Consider the following 27,759-nt stretch of genomic DNA (forward strand, 5'->3'; position numbering starts at 1 on the left):
TAAACTGTTTAGTACTGGGGACAGCCGCACAGAGAGGGAGCACAGTGAGAGAGAATTATAGTTATGCTTATCTTGTTCGTGTTTGGCCATGAAGCTGTCCAAGTTTGTACAGGCTTTGCATAAAAAAAATATATCAAATTTGTTGCCCCAATAATTTCTTGCCACCACTTTCAGTGTATGACTTTCTGAATAAGGACAGGTGTTGCGAAAAATATATTTCGGATCATACCTCTTTCTAAAAAAAAATATAGTGTATTTCGGTTGTGTGATTCCATTCCACAGCGGCCATTTGTCATGTCTACTAGTTCTTGTTTGTCGTCTGCTCACGCAGTTAAACATTCACCAGGATTCGTTTACAGAGTTGTCATAAGTTTTGTTTCCATAAAAAAAAGCATTTTTATGCGAAGCATATTACTAGAGCTCAACCCAGCTCCTCAGGCGCGGCGGTGTTGCCTTCAATACCATGTGACACCGTGACGTCACGACAGAGGAGAAACGGGGCTCCAACTCGCGCCGTCGCGGCGGTATATAAGCAGCTGCGTTTGCCTCTGCTAGACACTCACGAGGTGAGATGCCTCCTGGAGACAGAGCTGCTCGTTGGAATGAGAAGTGAAGGTTGCAGCATGCTACAGAGACTGATTTTCTTGGTGGCTTTGGCTCAACTCTTGCAAGATGGGCTGGGTGGAAATTGAACCAGGGTCTCCGGAGTGTGAGACGGAGACGCTACCACTGAGCCACGAGTACGATGCTTCAAAGCGGTACAAAAGCGCCTCTAGTGAATGCGGTGTTGCCTTAGAAACGAGCTGTTTCTAAGGCTCAGGCGTGCGTCGCTTGCTCAGGCGCACATTTCGTTGCTGCGCCGAACGCTGCGTTGCTCGAAGCTCACCGCATCCAATGCGGGGCGCGTAGTCGCTGCGCCGTAGCCCATTGTCTTACACCCCTTGGCGGGTCGACGGGAACGCTGTCGCGTTCCACTCTTGAAGGCGAAGCAGAGTAACGCATGAGTTGTTTCTTCGTCTAGCCGAACCAAATATAGCCAAGCAACAGCAGTTCACCAGGCTAAACAGTGGTTCAACAACTAAAATAAAGGCTAGTATGCTTCGCATCCTGGGCTTAACCTTAGCTAAGCCACAGCCATTTTTTTTGGCAGTACTGAAATACAAAATTTTGTAAATACTACAGTAACCATGTAATGTATTACATGTAATTCATTACCTGCAACTCTGCTCGCTGAAGAGACAGAAAACTGAGCAAGTTGACACAGATTCATTCATTCATTTCATTCATTCATTTATTGATACTGTCAGCCTTTCTCAGGCTATTACAGGAGTGGAAAATCCAATAAATTCACATTCTAAACAAGGTACATTTCACAACTACGATATCGACACAAAAGACAAAGGAAAAATCAAACAGTAGATAAGAAAACGCATGCAAGTGCTGAGGCACAACTATTACATTAGTGTACTATGGTCCAGGTAAGATTTCAGGCATTCTAGAAAGGCATTGAGGGAGTTAATATTTACAATGGAATCAGGCAGCATGTTCCATTCTTTAATAACACGAGGAAAAAAACTAACTGTACTTAAAACAATCGTTATAAGAACGCAGCACAGGAATGTACATGGAATGGCGATGTCTTGATGTCTCATTAGGGTGTATTGTAAAATATGGTGATTTGTTCATATTCAAGTGGCCGTGAATTAAAAGGTAAAGAAACTTCAGCCTATCTACCTTAGTGCAGTATTCTAAACTTTTAAAGTTTGCTAATTTACATAATTCGGTTGGTGAATCAGTTCAGCGATATTTATTGAAAATAAAACGGGAAGCAAGTTTCTGAACTTTCTCAATTTTTAATTTGTTAGACGCAGTGTAAGGATCCCAAACAATTTTGCCATATTCAATTACAGGTTTTACAAGGGTGCTATAAGTGAGTGTTTTTACATCGGGAGTTGCATTACGGATTTTGCGTCTTAGTGCCCAAATTGCTTTGCGTGCCTTGGAGCATACATTGTCTAAGTGTGTATTCCAGTATAGGTCAGAAGTGAAGGTTAATCCGAGATACTTATGCTTATAACATAAACAGTGCACTGAAGACCAGGGAGAGGGGAGCGACACAACACATGGACTAATTATCAATTACAGGTTTATTTCAAAAAAGAGTTTATTATATGCGTAGTAGTACTGAACATGCACTTCCAATACAACGAAGTGAACATGACAACAGAATGCAGCTGCAGTCAGTTTTACAGGGAGACGAAGGAACAAAACAAATTTTTTTAGGCCACCAAAACCATTGAGGCACACAGTTGTCAGCTATTCATCCATAATAAAAAAGTTGTGCCACTTTCTAAATAGATGTGTCATTCTAAATGCATGATCCAACCATTGTACCCATTAAGGGACCTTTTAACGAGTCAATTTTTGTTCATGATGCTTCTGTATGATGACAAATCAAGTTCTGAAGTTGTACGAAGGAGTCCAGTGATGCATATATTTTTTTAGATTGTTCACATTACATCTTTGAGCTTGTGCTTTGGGCAACTCATTTATTGAGACTTGCTTTTTTGGTGCCTCTTTTCTCCATCCAACAGTTTCTACTTGTTCTCACCTCTCGCCTATGGTATGGATGGTTCCATCTCAGTCCATGAAAACAGCACAATGCACGGGCTGCGGTGGCTTGACACATGGGAATTTTGAGCTTAACTTTTTTTCAGTTCCTGTAGGAGTCACTGCCGAAACCCAGTGTGTATTATAAATGAATAATAAAACGATTAAACGACATTAATATATTGCAATTTTGCGTGCGATGTCCTTTTTATTTTTGCTTCAACAATTAATCAGCTGAGGCAGCAAAAACAGGGTGAAGATGTCGAATAAAGCCAGCGGAATAATCAAAGGTAGGTTTGGCGTATTCATCTTTCTGTTTTTTAAGAGAGTAAAGTGGTGACAACACACCAACTGTGACCAAAAACTGGACAGAGTGAAGATGTTTTGCCGCAGGTAATACATTGTCTCCAAGTAGGGGTGTGCTAACGTCGAATATTAGTGAATCGAATAGAAAATTGAACATTTGTATAGTCCGATTCACGAATTGAATACCTACTATTCAATATATTCAGTGCAGAGACCCACGCAGTGCCACGTGTCGCGTGTGCCGCGGAACCCCTTGTGCTCGATGCTGCCCAAGTGAGAGTTTCACTTTGTGTTTTTGGCGTCGAAGAAGTCCTGAGGGCGCCGCGGACGGCCCGCCCCTGCTAACGCGCAATGTTGCCAGGTTTGGCTATATACAGCCAAATTGGGCTACACAAACAAAAAAAATTTGGCATCGACTTGGGCGAGTTGGCTATGTGGCTATATTTGGGCTACTGAAAATCTGCGACTTGGCTTTGTTCGGGCTATAAGGGGAGCCCTAATCCACGATCCAGAATTTTTCAATCTGCAGTGAGGATGTAAGCGTTCACTGGAACCATGCTGAAAGCAGTGATAGGTGAGCGTGATAGCGATTATACACCGGCATTAGTGAGAGGCAGACAAGTGCAGCCGTAACTGTGAGAAAGTAATATTTTGTCTATCAAGTCTATGTTCCTGCGCTTCATGTTTTCCAAAGTGTTAAAGTATTTCTGCAATAACAGCGATGTGTTTTCGGTGTTTCCTGTCCAACTGCTTTGGTATTTAACCAGTCAAAATGAAACCAACTGGATCAAAAATGAAACAACACTTTTACACATGATGCGCAGTTCAGCATGTTGCCGTAGCCATGCGTGCGCTTTTGATTTCTGAAGGATAGAATAAAGCGCAAGTGTCTAATTATATCGCAACTGCAATTCTAAGCAATAATTATGTTTGTACTTAACAGCTGACTTATGTACAGTGATCTCATAGACTACATACAAAGTACCAAGATTTCACTGCCAGATCTCGCCACTTACTGACTTTTAAGACTTCCTTTACCAATTTAAAATTGTATTCCTTGCTTCAATCGCGAACAGCGTGCTGGATTCTGTCACTATAAATCGTGTTCATTTCATTTCCATCAACGTCTCGCAACACATTCTGGCCATTTGTCAGTCCCTTTAAGCGTCCTCCAAGGTCTTTGTGCTTACATTCGAGATTCATTTCGATATGTTTGCCCTCTGCAGCGATTCGCTGGAAGTTGAGTTTCCGGAGCCAAGCAAGAAAGTATTCTGTCTGCAAGCATGATGTCACTGTTGTGGATGTCATGGGTCGACCGTCACGAACTTTCTGTTGCGACGGGTTATTCAAAAAGAGATTATCGTAGTGGAATGTGAAAATGTATATACAAATAAATATGGCTGTATGTATGGCTACAAATTTGTTTTACTGTTTTTTTGTGTTTGGCTACCATTTGGGGCTACCATATCTGTAGCTTTGGATTACGCCGCCTTGTCCGACCTGGCAACACTGCTGACGCGGTAGCGGACTTAGTTGCTGCAAGCGCTCCCCCACTACCCCCACGTCGGCTCGACGCCGAGGTGCACACAGAGTGCTCGAACGCCGCAGTTCGCAGAATGACACCGCGTCGGCCGAGGCCGCCTCTCTGTCGGTGCAAGGTTTGTCTGGGGTCGACAGGACCGACAGAAATGACAACGCGACACGAACAGAGGGAACGGCAACAAAAGCAGCGCGTATTGCGTAAAGTGCAAAGATCGGGCCGATTAGCCGCCGATAGGCACGCATATTGTGTTGGGCACGTGACGATGAACTTTACGCCGCTTCAACAGCCGCCAATCTAACTTTCGCGAGTGACTGTTGGAGCGATCACATGATGAGCCACCCGTATAAACATACTAGCGGCAAGCATTGCGGGACGGCTTGAATCCCGTCACCACATCGGCCAGCGGCGAATTTTCGTCACGGCCGCCTAGGCTGGGGCCACAATCAATCGTCACGGCCGCTGCCTAGGCAATTAGGCCTAACGGGAGCTGCTCTCGTCTGCGCTACATCGGGCGTCGAAGACAGTTCGGTGCCGAATCGACGCGGATCTATTCGCAGCAGCCGCGCGACAGCCGAAAGCCATCAAACCGCCTCGTAAACGAAAGTGAGTGCACGGGATGGAACGCGGGATGGCAAGAAAGTTGTTCATGGTCGCCATCTTTGTGACACACCATACGGCTACAGTGTACTAGAAGGCTTTTCTAGTACACTCTAGTACGGTGGCCTCTCGTTCCCTACGCCGTTCGTGGACGCGCATCGGTCTTCTTTGTTTTTAGAGCGCAGTTCAGGCGCTCGTCCCTGCGGCGAGCGTCGGCGTTGTCCTTCGTAATTGAGCGAATGAGCACAGTGAAGGATGAAAGTGAACGCGGAGCGCAGCTGGAGATAAAAAAGACAGCAATGGTGAAGAGAGCGCGAGAAGGAAAGCGCAGGAAGATGTGCAGCAGAACCATGAGGCGGAAAACGGAGGAGGAGGGTATGGAGGAACCGTGAGCAGAAAAGCGTAGGGTCGCGCAAAACGGGCTTTGCGGCGACGATGGCTGCGAGACGGCACCAGAGTAGCGTACGTCGTCTGTATGGAACAAAACGTTGCATGAGCAGAGGCCTGTCTGCGGCGGCTGCTGTGAATCGCGCCCATGCGTCAACCACGCGCCGCATCTCGTGATCTCTCGATTAGCGAGGCAGTCGCGCCACACTTCGCTCCGTTTGCAACGCGCCGCACTAGACACATTGTTTACGCCAGCCAATATATCGCGAAATCAAAACGCGCGCATAGAGCTCCGCTCAAACTTCGCATTAGTGATCGAGTGTCGTAATCTTCGGTGAATTTTTTAACGCGATAGCGTTAAGGAACCCTTGTCGTTGAAAATCCGGCGTTGACCCTCGTTTCGGCAAAATATCATTTCGAACCGTGCATCATTTCGAAACAATGCATGTATCAAACCGCACTAACACTGACAATACGCGTGTTTACTTACTTCACGATACTTCTCTTGAATCCGTCAACTCGTACAAATACCTAGGTGTCCATATTTCACGTAACTTATCATGGCATACGCACATCAAACACGTCACTAATAACGCTAACCGGGTTCTTGGATACTTGCGTCGGAATTTCTCTGCTGCTCCTGTGCCGATAAAGCTTACCCTCTACAAAACATTAGTGCGACCAAAGCTAGAATATGCATCCACCGTATGGGATCCCCATCAACTCACACTGATAAACACTCTAGAATCCATCCAGAATCGCGCAGCACGTTTCATCTTATCTAACTATTCCCGTTACGCCAGCATTACTTCCATGAAAAACACACTTACATTACCGGAACTTTCATTGCGCCGTAAATGTTTTAGACTGTGTCTTTTCCACAGGCTGTATCACCACAACCCACTATTAAAGGATCATCTTATTACTCGCCCTTCATACATTTCATCCCGTTTCGATCACATGTTTAAAGTTGGTGTTCCATATTTTAGAACAAAGATGTGTCATGGTTCTTTTATTCCTAAAACCAGCGCCGACTGGAACGACCTTCCTCCCTCCATCGCTGCCATTTCTGACGTTGGCAATTTCAAAACTGCTGTATTTTCTGTCGTTTTGTAATACCTATTATTGTATAATTATGTACTTTTTTTTCACTTACCACTCCTTTCTGTAATGCCTTCGAGCCAGGAAAGTATCCGAAATAAATAAATAAATAAATAAATAAACTCAACCACGTGTAGCGCCAACAAGTTTCTGAACTAATTGAATTTCTCAAAGCAAAATACGTCAAAAAATTGTAAATTGCGAGTTACACACGACCTACAGATATGATGGCGTGGAATTTTAATTTGAATATCCGAGAAAATCGCCGCCCCTTCCTGTCCGTGAACATATCGAACAGCAAAACTGTGTTAGTTAACCGAGTGTTACACCGTGCAAGTCAAATTTCACAAGCAGTCTGCATTGCAAATCTTTTGTTTCACCATTCTTTCACCTCATTTTCGCTTTTGCAGTAGGCAGCTTCTTCCTGAGTAGTACGCGCTACTTGTGGTCTTCCCATAGTTATAACTGGGATGGAATGTGCGGAACAACTAATCCAAAGCTCCATATATTGGGCGCAAAGCCCGCCACTGCAGATCCGGGCGCTGCAGTCGTTTTAACAATTGGTTGGGTTGCTTTGACGATCCGTCTTTGTGTTTCTTAACGAGGTTAGACACACATTCGGCTGCGACGTAGAGAACGATGTCTGTGACGGTATGCGCGCAGTCCGCTGTTGTCGCTTGCATTCGACGTGTCTAGTTTACTCAGTGGCGTGGTTCGCAGCATCCACCCGGCATTGCCGCTTGCGATTCTTCTAAATTAAATTGCTTCAAAATAAATATGTCGGTCACGTAAGACAATAAATGGCTCATACCTCCTTAAGCAACGGCTCATAACCCCGTAGACACAGCATCCCCATTAATACGACGGAAGAGAAGTGAAATTCATCGCTGGAATGACAGTGACAACGGAGCCAGCTGTGGAAGAAGACAAAGACGCTGGAGCCATTGCTGATGATGATAGTTTTAGCGAACTCTGACAAGGACTGCACAGGGTCCACATAAATAGCTTCGCTGTAAAACATAATTCTGTTACGCAGCAACTGAAACAGAAAGCCCTTTTTCCAGCGTTTCTACCATTCATAGACCGGCCATGGAGTGGCGCTCCCCGTTTCTTGCAACGCCTCGCGATGGCGCTCGCCTCCGTCTCATCGTAGAGTTACTGTATATGCTACCGCAGGTAGCTAGCATATACAGTAACTTTATCTCATCGCAGCCCACGCAAGAGGCCGCGTTTCTACCAGAAAGCTCGCCTTCGTGCATAGCGTTCGCCGCCAGCGTTTCCCGGTAAACATTACGGTCACATAAGCTGCAGTTGCCGGGAAGCGTGAGAAGCAGTCCGGTATCTTCGAATCTATCGCGTTCCACTCTTTTAGGCGAAGCTTAAGCGTCCTTCACGTTTTCTTCGTTTGTTCCTTTCTTTCTCTTGGTTTCTTCTTTTTTTTTTGTAGCTTCGAACTACCGGTCACAAGACTAACTTGGAATTTACACGGCGAGCGCGAAAGTGTTATGTACTGGCTGCATGCGTTGCCGCGAACAGTGGATAAACAAGTTGGTGGGGGTGAGCGGCGCTCAAACGTTAAAATCGTTAACAGGTGGCAAATCACACCAAACTTTACAATGAAACGGCTTGGACGGTGCCAGCTCGTTACTGACGGCGCTCACTACTAGAGTCACGTGACGCACGGTGATTTCGTCTGTCGCGCAGAGTGGCCTCGCAGTGACCCACCTGCAGTGAAACTGGGATAGCTTTCAGTTTTCATAGGGCAAACCGGCCAGTGCTTCAATGACAGGGCTAGGCAGCTCAATAAAGACGTTAGAAAAGGATACGGTAGTCGCTTGGCCGAACACCGCAACAAGTGCGCATGCACAACGTTGTTTAGTGACACAACTTTTTGAAGAAAGAAAACACAAAAAATATAACGCAAAATAGTTCAAGCATATTTTATAAGGAAGCAGGCGACAAGTGCGTCAGCTGCCCAATCTTCGGTTTCGCAAGAAAAAGAACGGACGTTTCTTTCGAGGTATCTAGGCACATGAACTGATTGACCATACAATCGTGTGTATGATCTGATTCATTTACAATCTTTTGTGTGTATGATGATGAGTGCATAGTGTACCTGATGCGCAGATCACAGACGGATGACCGTTTGCAATAGACGCCTTTTGGAAGTAGCGCCAGTCCTATCGTATGTATTGCTTTCGTCTGCGACTTTAGCGGTTTTTATTAACACTGTCAAGATGGACCAACTCGCCCAAACCAAGGTATTGTTGGCATAGCCCTTCTACATTTTGGAGACGAACTGTAAGCAACACAATTTCCATGCAATAAACCAAAGACTGCCGAAAAAACACAGGTCCACTGTATTGAGCTGCGTAGAAACCTCATTGGCATTCAGTAAAACAGAATGTCACTGATCCATTAATTTCAGAGGAAAAAAAATGACTGTATTCAACAGAAATTCTATTGATAGAGGTTGTATAGAAATTCAATGACAGACCTTCATGTACTAGAGCTGAGCTGTAATCAGTGCTTATATATACTAATTTAGTGTTCCTTCTAAAGAGAGCATAGACCGTACTGAATAGCTTGATTTCTATGTACCTATGTTACTGATAGTTTGCTATATTCTTGTTATGCATTGCTAGAAGACTCCTGAGCACTTGCTGCAGTGTGTTTTCTTGCCCAACATTTTTTAAGCGTTAAATTTTCTGATATTCGATTCAATATTCGGCTTTTCTTGCTTCGACTCGACAATTAACTCATAGTGTTTTATTCGGTCTTCGCACGCCCCTACTTCATAGTCATTTTGGTCATCATGACTGGTTGTTGTCGGGGCAGCCACTAGTTGGCAGGTGGTTTTTTGGGGTGGCACTTGAATCTTTCCTGTTAGTGGTCTTCTGATGAGGCGCGAAAAGATGCACCGACCAAATGAGCTGAAAATTTAACGACGTTTCGGCTCCCCATACGATAGCCTCGTTCACAATGAAACCCATAACAGAGACGCAGCGCACTTAAGTACGTTTCAGTACGTGAGGCAAACAGCGAGTATACATCGTCGGACGTGTCCCGCCATGCCTATTCAGCGTGTGCGCCGTGGTCTGTATGTGCAAGGATTCTAGATGCAGGCGTGACGCAACCTTCTTTTCCTTGGCCAGGACACGTGCAGTTGCCCAGTGAATATTGTGGCCTGTAGATTCCACACGCTCAGCAAGGGGGCACTTGCGGCCACGTGCTGTTTCCTGCATGTATGGAAATACAATATGTATTTCCCCGACCAGACGGGTTGCCGTCAAAACTTTGAATTTCATCAGTGGCCTTTCTGCACATAAAAGTCCACGAACATTTATTCTTATGGTTAGAATAAATGCTCGGGGTCTTTTTCCTAGCAGGGATGGTTGTGGCTTGAGGGGTGTTCTCTATACAATCATATACAACCAGCCGCCATCGACAACAACCGCGCGTGACGTCACTGCACTAACCCGTTAAAGCTAACATGCCGAGGAAGACGATCCGCCTTTGACGAAGATAGGTCCTCCTATCGAAACGTTGGCCAATCTTTCTGAGGCACCTTATCCCTGTTTATAACCTTTATACCACAGTGTGCTATTCCATCTGTGAGCCCTTTCCTGATTTTGGAAAACTGTCGAGTGAACTTTATATAATGTAGGTGTTTTCGGAACACTATAATAATATTATGCATAACACATGCCCGATGTGCATTCATGTAAGCGAAGCTTTCTTAGTTTTAGAGAACGGTGTTTTAAAACAATACAGGGTATTTACACTAAAAAATGTTTGCATACTTTGGCATAGTCAGCCGGAAGTTGGGGGGTGGCGCGCATCGAGCATGGGTGGTCCTGACAGCTCCGTGACGGTTGGCATAGGCATCGATAAAAAAGTAACTATTGCTATGCGAGAAGACACCCTCAAAATCCATGCCGTTACTGCGACTTGTTGCAAGAACATCAAGGCAACATCGCCATCCGTCTTTCATTATTGCGTCTTTTCTGGATTACCTATAGACCTTTTGCTCACAGTGAAACTGTTTCTTATACACTGTATAAATTTGTTTTGTTATGATAGCAGTCTTTTTTTCTCTCTACAGTGCCCATTTAATGAGTTGCCAACGTTCTAGTATATTTGAAAACTATCCGTTTAAAGAATTCGATCCTGTAAGTATGAACAGCGTGTTTTATTGTGGATTTTGAGTGTGTTTTATCGAGTGTCTTGCGCTGAGAAGATATTATGGTATTCATATCTGGTGATTATATCATTTTGCTTCATAGACTATGACATTATGAATGTCAAGTCTGTCAGGTAATGCTACTTATTTATGTCACCTGCGCCCTTTATGTACACCATATAAGGGAGAAACAATGAGATTGCTATCGGGCTGCTGCGCGGGAAGGTCGCGCTTCGAGCTCATCAGGCAAACGTTCTTAATGCGATTAGAATTCTTTGCCTACTTCAGCCGCCTGAACTCTGTCTGTCTGTCTGTTATGACGCGGCACCAAACGCCGCTTTCTCTTTTGATAAACAGGTAAGCCATGTGATAACTATGCCATCGGTTTGGTGTACTGGTCGCACGCGGAATAAATGCTTTTCATCAGTTGCTGATCGTCTGACTTCCGAGCACAACAGTTGGCGACGAGGCAGGCAGCGGACCGGCGCAGGCCCGACCAATAAGCGCGGCGTAATGGCAGTCAGCGTCACCGCGGGCAGCACCACCTGGGTACGAGCGCGTGATGGGACGAGTGCGTAGAGCGACTTGAAATGTACTGCGAAGCCAAGACGCTTTCAGAGGACGAAGCATGCGGTTTTGCTTTGTTCCTGCGGAGAAGAAACGTAGTCTTATAGTGACGCTGGTCAAACGCGAACGGCCGACAGCTGCAACCTACGAGAGCATCCAGAAAGCGGTCCGCCAACACATGCGTCTGAAGCCGTCGGTACTGTACGGAAGAGTTTTATTTTGCAAGCGTAACCAAGCTCAAGGTGACCGCGTCGCAGACTACGTGGCAGCGCTGAGAAAACTGGCTGGAAAACGGTTTAGGAGACGTTTCCACTGGACGGGATGATTAGAGACCGCTTTGTCTTCGGCACCAGCAAGGAGGCTTCGTCCAGAGAAGCCGCCTGCTACCGGCAACGGTAAGCACAGTTCTGAAACTTGCATGTTTCGTTATGCGGTATGTCACTGCTACGAGAAAGGAGCTCATATCGCTAGAGCTTGTCGCTTCAAAAAAAGAATCGCAGTCAAGCCAAAAGAAAACTGCTGCTCAGAAGGCAGAAAAAAAAAAGAACCGGCCACAAAAGCAAAGTCAGGCAAGCAGACCGCTTCATGAAGTAAAAGAGCTCTACACGCTTTGCGAAGTTCACGAGCTCGAAAAGCTCCTCGCGACTGTATTGATTCAAGGAAAAGAAGTGCAGGCGAAGATTCGGGGGCGTCGCACTCATTGGTCAGTCAAAACTTTTCGAGCAATCAAAGGCAGTACAGGCAAAATTCCACTTCAGAGTACTGGAACGCAGCTCGTGATATGGACGAAAGAGCCCCTTGAGGTGCTTAGAAAGGCAATAGTAGAAATGCGCTTCAAAAAAAAGTGCGAAATTGCCTTCACTGTTAGTGAGCGAACAAGGCGACAGCCTGCTGGGCAGAAGTTGGTTTGAGACCTTAGGGATTCGAGTTCAAGGAATAAAAAAAAACAGTATCCGATGGTTATGAAATCATTCAGCACTTTGCAGAGATGCTCGCAAGTGATCTACCAGGTTGCACTCAAGATCCAGTACACATAGGTCTAAAAGACGAAGCACAACCGGTGTTTTTGAAGAGCAGAGCAGTGCCGCTTGCGCTGCGAGATGACGTGACAGCAGATACAGTCAGACTAGTGAAACAATGTGTGGGAACCAGCACAGTCCTCTACCTGGGCAATCCCCATCGTAGTCGTCATAAAGTGAAATGGTTCCATACTTTTGTGCGGTGATGATAGCCGCATGGTGAACAATGCCTTTCAGGGCAGCGTCTATTCTTTGTCCACAGTCGAGGAGGTGCTTGCATCACTAGGGCCAAGCAAATTTTTTACAAAGATGGATTTGGCTCAGGCCTGTAAACAGTTTGTTGTGGATGACGAATCAGCTGAAGTCCCTACGGTGAACACAATGAAGGGCTTGTTTAAATCGACGAGGGTGGCGATATGGGCTTGTTGGCAGCTCATCATTACAAGGTGTTTGTATAGCGCAACATAACAAAGACACAATAAGATGACAAGCAACCGTTGTTTGGTAATTTGACACCATCCGTTGGCCACAGAAAAAAATTTTGAATATTGTACGTGCCGAACGACTTCGACAGGCGCGTTTCCACTGTGATTACCTCAGCATGAAAATGTTCGATCATCATCAACCGTGCGTCGCAAGGAAACTTCTGCGGAGGCACCTGCTGTTAGCTGATCATGTCACCGAGTTCCTTTGCGCTGAGGTTACCATGGTAACCTCAGCTAAGGCTACTACGGGCTCACGTAAGAAAGGATCGACGAAAACCAATGACTGACGCCCATGCCCCAGAGGGTTTTAACTTTCCCAACAGTGTGCGCCAAGTTCAGAGGGTTTTAACCTTCCCAACAGTGTGCGCCAAGTCCTCAGTCCAAAATTTGCCCAAGCGAGCAGCTGGACTAACCCGGAGCTTGTGTCCATCGTACGTGAAGTGTCCAAAAGAACCCCGGAAGAAAATGGTGTGAGGATGAACTCTGAAGGATTGGACGCCCTATTACAATGTAAGCCCCAACCTTCTAAGCTGCCTGTACAACGCGTAGCGTCTTACCCGATGAGTAATTCATTGTGTGTCATACCGGCCGACAAAGAGGGCGGTTTTGCCGTTTCTTCCCATAATTGTTTCTTAGAAAAAGCCAGTCAAGCGATCTCTGCAGTGAAAGCAAAAATGTGTCACCTACGAAAGTAGCTGCAAGAGCTATCGAAATTTGCAAGAAATTGAACCTTGGTATCAGAAAGTACACTGAAATCAGATTAGAAAGGCCTTGATGTATTTTTAAGCGCTAAGACGCACAAGGCACATGTTCCTTTTCAAGTTATAATTTCCGAGAGGGGCACCTGGCAGAAGCAAACTGCCATGTAGTATAGTCTTGGTAAAAAAACTTGAACCCGCTGTGAAAAGTCGGGGAGAGGCTGCGCTCCGCTATCGCGGCGCTGTCACCGCTGGCGCGCGCCTCTGCTCGTTTGCGCTTAGGATAAAGAGGGCGAGGGAAGCATGTCTTTCACTCTCAAGCATGCTTTGATAACAGGGCTCGCGAAAAACTAGTGCGGCGTTCCTACTGCCAGCTGGGAGGTCGTCTTGCGGCCGCCATGGTACGGGTGCTTCGCGTGAGCAAATGCGGTCGCCGGGGCGAAACTGCCCGGCTTCCATGCGGCATAAAATTTGTCCTAATCATCAAAATTTCCTATTACAATTTTATGCGACTCAAAGGCGAGAGCCTTCGCATTATGCATTTAGATGTACATTTTGAATGTATTTCTGGGTGCGATGAAAACGAAAGATAAAATATAAACCTGACATCTCTCAGTGCTGTCTAGCGTTGTTCCAGGTTTCATTGCAATATGCGGGCAATTCACTCATCGCTCGTTTAACAAGGACAAGAAGCCGTAATTTCGACTACAAGGGCTCTCTTCGGAAAGGGCCTGTAACCACCGTCACAATATTTCAAATACGCAGACCGCACTTCTCCGCTAAGGACCGAGCGCACGATTGCGTTTAAGTTTTTAAAAATAATTCCACAGTGAGGTTATGAAAACATTTCGGGACTAGAAGACGTTTGTTCTGCCTGCGTAGCCGAGTGAGTTAAATCCATTCCTTCGACATTTTGGAAAGTGCCCACTACCTCGCCTTTTTTGATGTCTTCGTGCATACTGCCTCATTGTCATTAGGGAGCGCTTTCGAGCACACATGAGGCCAGTGTAATACCCCTGTTACACGGGAAGATTTAATGTCATTCGAATCGAGTGGCATTCGATGCATCGAATGCCATTCGGTCTCGCGGTGCTACACAGTACAATATAATGGCATTCACAAATGATAGCAATGACGATCTGGAACAAAATTTCCGAAATTCAAAGAAATTTTGCGCCCATTAAGCGCGTTTAAGAACTTTTTCGAGTACTTTTAAGATGGACGAAAACATTTTGACGCCAATTATTCATAACTAAAAGCACTTCGATCAACACATCCAATATGGCCGACCGCCGCAACAGACTCCTGATGCAAAGAGTAATAGTGCTTGAGCACAGTCCGTGGTGAAAATATCATCGCGGCCAAAATATTCCTTTTTATAAGTCCAAAAAATATCTTCTGACTTTGCTGATGCACGCCTTATTTTTTCGCGTTGCGTGTCGCTGTTGTCGATCTGGGATGAATATTATACATTCGGTTCGAATGCGAATGAGTTCTTGCCCGTGGTGCGGGGCAACCCCCACGCTTTACCATATAACCTGGGAGTGTAAACGTAACTACACATTCCACCAACACAAAACCCCGAGTGCGGAGCAGTGGGAGAGCCGGCTCACCAGCTGCGAGCTCGCCGCCCAAAGGGCAATGGTGCAGCACGCAACCGAAGCAGCGCGGCTCAGTGGAGCCCTGGACTAGGGGCCTAACCCTGCTAAGAAGGTCAAGCGTCTGCAGCGATGAAGACCAAGACCGAACGCTAAACCCTTAATGGACCAAATAGTTTTCTCTCTCTCTCTCCCCTAACTCATTCGATTGCAAATGTCATTCAATTCGAATGACGTTCAATTTCCCGTTGGAAATCCCGATTAATGGGATTATATGCGAATGCCATTCGATTCGAATGACAATAAATCTTCCCGTGTGGCAGGGGTATAAGTTCATCCCGCCTGCATTGGGAATCACGTGTTTGAGTCTTGTAAAGTAGGCCACGACATCATAACATTTTCGCGCAGTGAAGGCGTCCCGCCGGCGGTGCTGTCGTTGTCACGGGTTCACTGGAAAAAGTATTTTGAATAAAGTGTACTGACGTGCCGTTCGTCTCTACGAGAAAGGGCTTCACAGGCAGTTTAAAAGAAAGGGTCGTACCTAGCGTCCTTTCAACCAGAGACCTTGGCTAGTTTACAGTCAAACACAAGCTGAAAGCTTCAATTGTTCCGGACAACCACAGACTACACTTCAGGCACGTACCCAGGGGGGGGCCCGGGGGGGGCCCGGGCCCCCCCCCGATATAAAGTGGCATACCCCCCCCCCCTCCCCACCCACGCAACCACTCCTCACACATTCCTAAAGTGCCGCCAGATCAATGTTGAGACTTCGCAGCTGATCATCGGTCAGCATTGTGCTGCCTTTTTCACTCCTTTTAGATGGCGGTAGTTATCGCCATCTCTCGCAATGTGAAGGACAGTTTTCTCGTAGATTCCGCACCCGCGTGATTAACGCGAGATGCGTTCAGTTGTCACCATCTATTCAACCGCCACGCGCATAGCTGTTGCTTTTGTTAGTTCAACCTTCTTTGTTTAGGTTGATCCTGGGACCAGGAGAGGGATGCGGCTGTTACTCAGCTGGCCTGTACTCTCATGGAACGAGTTGCGGCTGGAGAAAACGCCAATTTCGTTTAACTTATCCCTTTGCTTCATTATTTCCTTGAGTTACGGCTCGCCGCGACGCTGGCAGATGTCCGGAACCATACAGACGTGATATGGGTTAGATAAGGTGGGAAATAAAATAATGTGAAAGAGCGTCCATCATGGAACCCTGCAATAACCCTTAAACCCATAAGCAGGATGACTGTCGCCCGTTACCTCGTCTGTTTTTCCCTAACTGTATAGCACTTTTCCTGCAAAATTGGCAACTGGAAACAAAAATCGCAAGGAGTTGAGAAATTAAGCGATCCACTAAGGGAGAGAGCCAAGGCAACAACCAAACTGCAAGCAAAAGCGAATAATAAAAAAGTTAACCGACGTTTATGAGAATATTTATAGATCAATATCTTTTTATTTAAAAAGGAAGTACAGAAAAAACGCCGCCGGAAGTGGAGAACAATTGTTTTGAATGACGCTTCTACAGTTATCGGTCGAACTGCCTCATGAAGCCACTTCTCTGCTGTGCTTATGTGGGTGTTTTTCTAACCTTTCGCGGTGAGCGCAGTATGTCTAGAATCGCAGAGTCCTGCGCTCTGCGCGGTTGTGTGGGACTGGCGGCCGCACAGCGTTACGCAATTCGCGGAACTGTCAAAACTGATCAACAAGGCGAAAATAACTGATATTCGAAACTATAACATGACAAAGACTGAAGAAGCCGTAAAAAATGAATGCAGCCTGAAATCAGTAAAAAAGAAACCTGGCATAGGACAAACCATGTTGTAAGCACTAAAAGATAAGAAGGATAATATCATCAGCAATCTCGAAGATACAGTAAAAGCAGCGGAAAAATTCAAAGCTGACCTGTATACAGTACCCAGAGGAGTCACGATAGTTCACATAGAAACAGTAATGAACAGGATACAGAAACTCTCCTATAACTAGCGATGAGGTCATAAGGGCCCTGCAAGACATGAAACGATGAAGAGCGGGAGGATAAGGTGGGATAACCGTCGATTTAATCAAAGATGGAGGAGACATAATGCTTGGAAGACTGGCGGCTCTTTATACGAAGTGTCTATCGACTGCAAGGGTCCCAGAAAACTGGAAGAATGCAGACAATATACTAATTCACAAAAAAAGGAGACGTTAAAGAATTGAACAATTATTGGACCAATAACTTGCTCATTACATTATATAAGATATTTACCAAAATAATCTCCAATAGAATAAGGTTGACATTGGATTTTGTCAACCAAGGGAACAGGCTGGCTTCAGGAAGAGATACTTTACAATGGATCACATCCATGTCATCAATCAGGTTATCGCGAAATCTGCAGAGTACAATAAGCCTCTCTATGTGGCTTATACAGATTACGAAAAGGCATTTGATTCAGCAGAGATACCAGCAATCGTAGAGGCACTACGTAATCAAGGAGTACAAAACGCTTACGTAAAAAGCTTGGAAAATATTGCTACATGCGTGAGGTGTTTTTTTGTTTGAATGAGGCGCCTGGGCGCCATCATTCCAGAAAAGAGGAGGAAGAACGAACTGGGCTCGCGCTGTGAATCTAACCGGTCAGCGCATCAACCGTTGTAAATATAATCTGTAAATAGTTTCTCGTCTTACTGACTCGTCTTTCGCGTTAGAATATCGATCCACAGCTACCTTAATTCTACACAAGAAAAGCAGGGAGATACCTATAGAGAAAGGGGTCAGACAGGGAGACACAATTTTCTCCAAAGCTATTTTCTGCGTGCTTAGAAGAATTCAAGCTATTAAACTGGGAAGGCTTAGGAGTAAAGATCGACGGCAAATATCTCAGCAACCTTTGGTTTGCCGATGACATTGTTCTATTCAACAACAATGCAGACGAGTTACAACAAATGATTGGAGACCTTAACAGAGAGAGTGCAAGAGTGGGGTTGAATATTATTATGCAGAAGATGAAGATAATGATAATTAGCCGGGCAAAGGAACAAGAGATCAGGATGGCCAGTCGGCCACTAGAGACTGTTAAGGAGTACGTTTACCTAGGTCAATTAATCAAAGGGAACCCTGATCATGAGAAGGAAATTCACAGAATAAAAATAGGTTGGATCGCATACGGCAGACATTGCCAGCTCCTGACTGGAAGCTTACCATTATTATTGAAAAGTAAGGTGTACAATCAGTGCATTTTGCCAGTGCAATATGTCCAGTGCCAATGCATTTTCCAGTGCATTTCCCAGTGCATTTTGCCAGTGCATATGGGGCAGAGACTTGAGAACAAGTTAAGGACCACGCAAAGAGCGATCGAACGAAGATTGCTAGGCATAACGTTAAGAGAGAAAGAGAGTGGTTTGGATCAGAGAACGAACGGGTATAGACGATATTCTAATTGACATCAAGAGGAAAAAATGTAGCTGGGCAGGTCATGTATAGCGCCGGTTAGATAACCGTTGGACCATAAGGGTTACAGAATGGGTACCAAGAGAAGGGAAACGCAATCTAGGACGACAAAACACTAGGTGGAGCGATGAAATTAGGAAATTCGCGGGTGCTAGATGGAATCGGTTGGCGCAGGACAGGGGTAATTGGAGATCGCATGGAGAGGCCTTCGTCCTGCAGTGGACATAAAACAGGCTGGTGGTGATGATGATGATGATGGAGGTGGTGGGCCCCCCCCGAAAAAAAATCCTGGGTACGTGCCTGCTACACTTAATGCATTGAAGGCATGCTCCCACCCGTGATTTCGTCGAGAGATGCAGCTGCCCCCCTGAAGCTTATGCTTTCTTGGTTAATTTGCTACTTGTGACATTTACAATGACTTACGATGACGGCACATTACTTAATGTACCATTCAGCGGCTTAGGTCAGATCTTGGCTACGATCCTCGCGAGGTGCCCGTGTTCGAGCATGCCCAGGACTATTCATAACTATTCATAGTTTGGTCCCGAAAACAATTAAGTGAAGATAACGATATCGGAATTGCGAAATTTGAGCGTATCGTGTTCCAACGCGGCCATCAGAGACCTTCGCCCGCCCATCCAGCGTACGCTGCAAACGGCATGACAGCCGGTCGGGTGGCTTCATCTTCGCCACCACGCTCGCCACGCTTCCGAGTAACCGCTGAGCAGGCGATATCGCGCCGTGCTCATGCGCGGCGAGCCACCGCTGCATTGCCAGGACGGCAGCAATGTCTTAGCCCACGCTTCTGCTGCACGTTCCGGTTCGCGCTCTTCGCTCTGTTCTCGTTCTTTCTGTTATCCTCGTATTCAATCAGCCGTGTTCACTCTCTTTCATGGCTGCCCCGGCTCATTTTCCCGGTTGGTTACGCCGACGGTGATGGCGTCATCTCAGTGAAGCGGGGAACCATAGAGAAAGAAATTTCAACAAGAGCGGACACTCCCCAGCGGACAGCCCAGCGGCCGAATTGACTGTAGCGCACCAAGCGGATGTTGTTGACTTCTTCCGGTTTCGGTTTTGGGCGCGCGCGTTTTGAACACCAGTTGGTACACGCCGTGCCGGCTCCGCTGCTCGGCACGGCATTTTATGCGAAGCATATTACGAGGGCTCAACCCAGCTCCTCAGGCGCGGCGGTGACCATGAAATCACGTGACACCGTGACGTCACGACAGAGGAGAAGTGGCTTTGGCTCAACTCTTGCAAGACGGGCTGGGTGGGAATCGAACCAGGGTCTCCGGAGTGTGGGACGGAGACGCTACCACTGAGCCACGAGTACAACGCTTCAAAGCGGTACAAAAGCGCCTCTAGTGAATGCGGTGTTGCCTTAGAAACGCGCTGTTTCTAAGGCGTGCGTCTCTTGCTCAGGCGCACATTTCGTTGCCGCGCCGAACGCTGCTTTGCTCGACGCTCACCGCGTCCAATGCGGGGCGCGTAGTCGCTGCCCTGTAGCCCATTGTCTTACACCCCTTGGCGGGTCGACGGGAACGCTGTCGCGTTCCACTCTTGAAGGCGAAGAAGTAATGCATGAGTTGTTTCTTCGTCTAGCCGAACCAAATATAGCCAAGCAACAGCAGTTCACCAGGCTAAACAGTGGTTCAACAACTAAAATAAAGGCTAGTATGCTTCGCATCCTGGGCTTAACCTTACCTAAGCCACAGCCATTTTTTTCCCCCACTTCTGCTGAACCTCGCGTGGCCTTGGCGTGGAATCGTTTCATTATTAAGTAGAAATGATTGCGATTGACCTTTACAAGACTGCGCCGAATCTGTCAGCTGCAATTTCATAAAGAAAATGAAAGACGTCTTCTGAAATGATGAAATGTTTATTTTGCTCTATATAAATGCTCGTTCCGGGCTCCTTCTGCATTCATCCAAAGTTGTGGCACCAGATAAGCAGCAGTCGTTGCCGTACGATGCTCCACCGGATTCCATCAGCTGAAAGAAAGTAAATTACAAGCATGTATCATTTCGGTATATTGACCTAACAGGAGTATTGCGTGTAGAGGCGAAACGTTCGTAAGTGGTGAATGAGCGGCATTACAGATAAATTCACTTTTAGGTACATTTCGCAGCAAAGACTCCTCCCAAACAATGCCTTAAAATCAGAACATCCGATTTTCAGGCACCCCTCCTTTCCCGGGCATTATTTCCTGCACTTTAAGTGCACAAATACACGGGTGACTGCGCGTTTCCAAAACAACTTGGCCTCAGTCGACACGATGGTACGCCAAGTACACAAAGGTGGCTACAACACAGGCTCAGCCAGACCATGTTACACGCTCGCAGAATGCCTTGTAATCGCACTCAAGTCAGACTCGTGGGTGCAAAGCCTGTTTTCAGTCGCTCAGAATACATAAATGTCATGTTCTTGAGCTCCTCCGTGTTATCTTTTACGCGTCCTGCCGGCGCATGCAACACTCCCGTGTTATCACTCTCGGCAATCGCTCGTCGCGTTTTCGAGAAGCGTGAGTACCGAAATTAAGTATATGTTGTTGCAGGGCTATAAAATGCGTCACAAACTTGTCCCACTAAAATTCAGTACACGCAAAACTAACTCGCTATGGCCAGCTTGCTTTTTTGCTAACAGCTTCACAACCCCAGGCGCGGCGAGCAAGCCTCAATATATCCCAAAAGTTACCAAATAAATTACAATACTTCTTCGGGTCAGAGAATGCTTCACGAACTTCTACTAGTAAGGTACAGTACACGCGAAACTAACTGCGGCACACAGCCGAGCTGCTTTTCGCTAACTGCGTCAATAAGCCGGGCGCGGCAACCGTGCTTCTAAACTACCCCAAATATAACGACGTTAGTGACAATAATGTTGGGGGCCACAGAATGCGCGAAAACTTGTCTTAGGCGCTACGACGTAGCGCTAAGACACGCATGCTCACGCGCAAATGCGTCACACGGCCGAGCCGGTTTTCGCTTACTGCGTCAATAAGCCGGGCGCGGCAAGCGTGCCCAAAAACTACCGAAATAAGTTACAGTAATGTTGGGGCTCATAAAAAGCGTCGCAAACATCTCCCAGGACGAGGCATTAACTCAAATTAACTGCGCCAGGACGGCGGTGCTGTTTTTCGCTAACTGCGCCACTCGAACTAAGCCTAATTGTGATTAAAATGAGCCGCACACTGTCAAACACAATTTCTCACCTTGCCGTAGTCCAGTAGTGCAGTGGTGCCATGTCGAAATGCAGACGACACGCAAGAGAAGCATAGAGAAGGCCGAGAGCCCCATAAAATGGGCTATATCCAAAACAGACGGGTCGCCGCGCACGCGAGCTTCGCACGTATACGACCGTCCACATTCACTCCTGCGGCTTGTCTGGCGCATGACGTATGCACGTGCGTCTGGCGTGCCGCTAGCTTGTTGCTGGGCAACTCAACAAAAAGTTGCAAAGTATAAGTTCATTCACACGCAAAACTTTTTCACTTTTAGTGGGAAGGAATAAAAAAAATTAAACGTTGTCTGGAAGTTTATTCCACATTCCTTTTTTTGATGCTCGCGTCAACTAACGGTTGTTGTTGAAACTAGGCGTGACGTGTTTCCTGTTGCCAGTTTTTGAAGAGTGTCCCCTCTTGTTGAATTTCTTTCTCTATGGGGGAACTCGTAGTGCGCTGTTGTGGTTCATCGTCTGAGAATAAAATCATGGGACACGTATGCGCAGCTCCGTATAAAATACATCAAAACCATGGCCCGTATTTTGTAGCGATTCCTTTTCCGATTCTATTCCTTTTCAGGCTTTTCGCGCTTGGCCAGTGGTCAGAGCGACCGTCTTCCCACATTATCAACGAGATCAGGCGGCCGTGTGTGGTGGATGATAAGAATAGCATAGAATAAGGCATAGGGCATCGCTACAAAATAGCGGCCCATAACGCTGTCTTTTGCCCCTATCGTTTTCTTTTTTTTTTGCGCGTGCCTGAGTGTTCGATAAGTTCCTTTCTGCTAGTGAGCGGTTCGCTGTCGTCGAGAGAAATGGTATGAATTGACCACGACAACAGGCTGAAAATAATCGGCCTTGCTATTGGAAGAATGAACCGACGGAATATCGCTAGGAAACCACCACTAGCTGCCACCTTTGTGTCCAAATAAATCGGTGATTGAGCACCCGCTCGACAGCTCCCATATTCCGCATGTTCTCTTAGAAATAGTACCCAGGAATCGGTATCAAACCAGCTTGTTCTTACTTAATATCTACAGTTCATCTAAATCGCGACGAGACGACTTCAGACAACTTTTTTTCGGCTGCCAGTAAACAAGCCAAAAATGGAATATTCTGGGAGATTTCAATGCGTCCCGCCCAGCTTGGGGCTACCAAACAGAAACTCCAAAAGGCCGCTGTCTAGCTCACGCCATGAGCCTTCGTCGATTCACTCTGCTGACAGAACCTGACGCACCAACCAGAATGGGCAACAGCGTAAGCAGGCGTACCAGCCCTGACCTAACATTGGTCAAGGGGTTGACTCAATGCTTCTCGAACGACCTAATGGAGAATCTGGGCAGTGACCACAGCAATCTAGCCACAGAAGTCCAACTGGTGGTCATACACATCCCAGAACGTGCAATTAAAATAACGAACTGGGACGCTTTCCGGCGCAACAGAACCAAATCTCAACAGCACGACGCGCCATCTCTACACGATTGGACACAACAGCTACAAGCAGATTTTAAAGCTGCCACTAAGCAGCTTACTGCAACAACGGATACACTATATGTAGGCAGAAATCTGCTCCATCTCTGGGATGCTCAAAGAGGCCTGACCAAACGATGGAAGAGGTAGCGGCACAACTGTAGGCTGAAACAAAGAATCGCGCGGATCACAGCAGAAGCTGAAGAATACGCCACCAGACTCACAAGTAACAATTGGCGCGACCTCTGCGACGGCCTTAATGGCACACTAAGTACTTCCAAAACGTGGTCCCTAGAGCACTACTCAACCCAACGCACACAACACCGTTCGCACTATCATCCACAAAGAACAAATGGATGATGACGCTCTACTCCAAACACCGCAACAGAGATACATTGCTACTGGTCACCGACCGGAGTACAAAGACCATCGACACGAGGAAGAAACCCATTTGGACGGAGATACTACAGAGACAAATGTGAGGGCAGCCCTACACGGCATAAGATGTAACACGGCGTCCGGAGCAGACGGCATTCACTATGCACTGCTACGCAACCTCAACGATCAGGCCATACGGTAACTCACTGCATACTACAACGACAATTGGAAAAGCGGAACGCTTCCACAGGAATGGCGACACGCCGATATTACCTTAATTCCAAAACCCGGGAAACCGCTGTCCCTCCAACATCTCAGACCCACTTCCCCGACTTCGTGTACTGGCAAACTCTTCGAGCACGTAGTTCTAATGCGCCTCCAGCCTGACCTCGAAGCGAATCAATTCTTCCCCAATACCTTATTCGGCTATGGACCAGGTCTGTCTGCGCAGGGCATAAACCTACAGCTTAAGAAGAATGTTGTGGATAGTCCGAGTAAAGCTCAAACAAGAGCCATTCTGGCGTTAGACCTCAAGGGGGCCTTCGATAACGTGTCACATGACCTAATTCTAGACAATCTTGCATTCTCCTGATGCGGAAAACGCAGCCTTTTTATCTGACCGCACAGCCATCATCGGTCTAGGTGATATTCGGTCGGATATCATAACACTTTCCGACAGGGACTCCACAGGGTTCGATTCTCTCACCCACCCTTTTCAACGTGGCGGTGGCAAAGCTACCACCGCTCTTTGACAAACTTCCGAACGTGCAGCATGCCCTGTAGGCCGATGATGTTCAACCTGGGTGACCACAGGGTCAGACGGCGCCATTCAAGACGCACTACAGGAATCAGTATATATAGCACAAGAGTACGCAACAGCCGGAGGACTCACCTGCGCAGCTGAGAATTCGGAGCTACTGCTTCTATTCAAAAAACGCAATAAGGCCGATATTCCACCAGCCATCACATTGCATCCAAGGGTAGACAGACTACGTATACTAGGCCTTCACGTACAACACAACGGGAAGGCCACGCATACCTTACACATGCTCCGCCAACAACTCACCAAGGTAACGCACATGATAAAGCGCATTACAAACCGCCGACAAGGACTCCAAGAACAATATGTATTCCGGATTGTGCAAGCCCTCATAATTAGCCGATTAACCTACCACCTCCCCAATCATAATCTGACTCGCACCGAGATGCACCAGATGAACACCCTCCTCCGTACGGCACTAAAGGTAGCGCTGGGACTACCCCAACATGCGTCTACGCAGTTCCTTATACGACTCGGGGTGTACAACACCATCCGCGAACTAGTCGAAGGCCATCTTAACAGCCAATTGCAACGTCTGCAACGAACAATGCAAGGGTGCTGCATTCTATCCCGGCTATAGGACACCAAACACTAAGAAAACCAAAACAGGAAAACCGCACACTTCTTGCGCTTAGCATTCGCAAATAAATTTACATGGCCCCAATTCCCCGGAATATGCAGCCTGACTGTCATAAAGGCCGAAGAAAGGCAAGAGCACAAGCCTTGGCTCGACTCTTTAACGATGACACATCGAACACGTCGGTCCTGTACATACACCGACGTGGCCCGCTACCCACAGAAACGTGTCCTATGTCTAGACGTACTAGATAGTACAGACATTCTGAGGGCTTCAGCCACGCTCAACACCGTTGACAGCGGCACGGCGGAAGAGGCTATCGCCCTGGCCATCGTACACGCTTCAACCATGCCGTCACCGGATGGACCCATCACAGTGGTCACTGATTCACAGACCACCTACAGGAGTTTGGCACAAGGGAGGGTGACACCCTACACACACCGCATCCTTACATCATTATGCCCCTCAGCGTTACAGAGTGCGTATCGTCTGGAGACCTGGACACGCCTCTCTCCATGGTAATTAACGCGCTAATGCGGTAGCCCGAGAGCTCGCTAACCGGGCGCCATTGGAAGAGCTGTCCAACCCAGACGGCGCACCGACAGAACCACTGAACTACACTGATACCCGGGCCACACGGGCAAGGTTAAAACCATTAAAAGTGGAAGGCATTAAGTTCTTAAATGCCATTATATTTCGGTCGCGGCTACCTTCGCATACTTAATGACATTAAGCGTCGCGATGAGGATAGCTGCAGTGAAACTGTTAGGTTTGGTCATCAATCGTAATACAATAAAAATAGTTATTTAGGGAGCGAATGTTTAATAGATGACATGAGAATCAATAATAGGCGTATTTTATGTATTTTACTTTAGGAATGTTATTCTTGCACCCAACCGTAAGCTTTTTCAAGCCGAAGCAAGCTGAACGGTCAATCCATAGGGTAGCCAAAGGATTAAAATTGGGAAGAATGGTGCTCACAGCATCAATGCTTTCAAGAAGCGATCCTGAAGACTTTGACCGTGTGCTCCAGTTTGTTGCGGCGTATGTGCTTCTTCGAGCGAAACATCGTCGAGAAATTCGAAGGCTTCAGTATGAGGGCAACAAGGCATGGATTCGCCGCCGTGCCATCGAACAGCTTCTCCTGGCTAACGCGCTCACGATTAGTGCTGTAGTCGTGCGTTCATTTGGCGCTGTGTCCAAGCAGCGGTGGCGGTTTCCGAGGAACTCGCGTTTGTTCGAGGACACATTGCATCTCTTTCACCCCTCTTTCAGTTCCCTCTCCCACTTGTGCAGCGCCGTTGAGGTGTCCTCACCTGAGAGACAGTTACTGCACTGCACTTCACCCCAATTATTCCTTCCCCAAACAAGAATCTCCATGTCTCAGTTGGGTGAAGCCAACTTTAATAAAAGTTTTTTTCCGTGTCTCCCAGGCCACATACAGGTACATTATGGATGCCTGTCGCGCCGATTTGCAGAGACAAGACACCGTGATGACAGACGCCATTTCTCTCGAGAAAAGAGTTGGGATTGCGCTGTTCCGACTTTGCTCGACAGGAGATCGGACAGTCGGCGAGCCCTTTGGTGTGGGACGCTCCACAGTGAACATGATATGAGGACTTTTGTGCTGCTGTCCTTCGTAACCTTGCACAGGAGTGGCTAACTGGTTCCGCCCGCCGAAGTGGGCAATCACATTCGCGAATTCTTCGTGGTGACTGGATTTCCTCAAGGATTTGGTGCTTTGGATGGCTGCCACTTCCCAGTGTCCCCTCCGAAGGACCAAGTCAGCGATTATCACAACTACAAAGACTGGTGAGTAAAAAAGTGCCGTATCCATGTTGTCGCTTTTGTGAATTACGATCTCTAGAATCAACATATTCACTAGTCTGTTTTCGTAACGTAATTTTAATGGTTCGACGGCGACCTCATTGCATAGCTCATGAATATCTTGCACAGTACCATAATAGCATGCATTATTAAAATTCTTGTAGATACATTAATGGCAAGCAGCTGCCAGCTATACTACAGATGGGTGTGATCTCAGTGTTTTTCAGTATTTATGCTCAACACAGCCCAATTCCATGTCCTGTGGACAACATAAAAATTTGTCTCGTTTCTCTTGCAGGTATAGCATCATACTACTGGCACTGGTTGACCACTACTATCGCTTTTGCTATGTGAACATTGGGTCACCAGGGTGGTGCCATGACTCGTACGTGTACAACCGCTCAAGCTTGTGCGCACTCATCGAAAGCGAACTTTTCAATGGGCCGACAGCTCTTATTGAAGGAGTGCAGGTGCCGCCTGTCGTTCTCTGCGACCAGGCATTTGCCCTCATTGGAAATCTGCAGAAACCGTGCGCAAATTCTTCACCTGGCACTACCGAAAGTGCGTTAAATTACAACCTTTCCAAAACAAGACGGATTGTTGAAAACGCTTTTGGCCGTTTGAACGCTAGGTTTCGCTTCACCTTAAAGCGCATGGAATGCACCATTCCTACAGCGACAATGGTGATCAATGCATGCTGTGTGCTCCACAATGTTTGTGAAGGGTTAAGCGACCAGCGAAATATTTCTTTAAAGTGAATCAATCGGTGAACAATCGCATAATGCTGCGTTTCTAGAAGACGACTGTCAATCATGAATCCTTGTTCTCTTGCCAGGCTAGAAGGAATTTCTCTAAATGCCTTTCTATGCCATCTTGTGTTCTGCAATAAACAATGTTCTAGGTGTATTTCTATTGTATTATTTTTATACGCTTATTCATCCGCAGAA

The 27,759-nt window shown here is 46.7% G+C and overlaps 1 protein-coding gene and 1 long non-coding RNA gene across 4 annotated transcripts in view; both read left to right on the forward strand.

Annotated features, from left to right (window-relative positions):
* Positions 1–2,798, forward strand: part of tw (Protein O-mannosyl-transferase 2) — a 40,871-nt gene extending 38,073 nt beyond the window's left edge. For all 3 annotated transcript variants that reach the window (XM_065428322.2, XM_065428323.1, XM_070522391.1), the window contains exon 20: positions 2,595–2,798. In XM_065428322.2, coding sequence (XP_065284394.1) covers positions 2,595–2,700 — 106 coding nt within the window. In that variant the 3' untranslated portion in view covers positions 2,701–2,798. The remainder of the gene's footprint in view (positions 1–2,594) is intronic.
* Positions 2,799–11,110: 8,312 nt separating this feature from the next.
* On the forward strand, positions 11,111–27,620 carry LOC135899074 (uncharacterized). The gene is made up of 3 exons (XR_010563524.2): positions 11,111–13,308; positions 26,419–26,797; positions 27,111–27,620. It is a non-coding gene; the product is annotated as an uncharacterized lncRNA (long non-coding RNA).
* Positions 27,621–27,759: the final 139 nt, after the last annotated feature.

Source organism: Dermacentor albipictus, chromosome 7 (genome assembly GCF_038994185.2).
Source record: "Dermacentor albipictus isolate Rhodes 1998 colony chromosome 7, USDA_Dalb.pri_finalv2, whole genome shotgun sequence".
NCBI lineage: Eukaryota > Metazoa > Arthropoda > Arachnida > Ixodida > Ixodidae > Dermacentor > Dermacentor albipictus.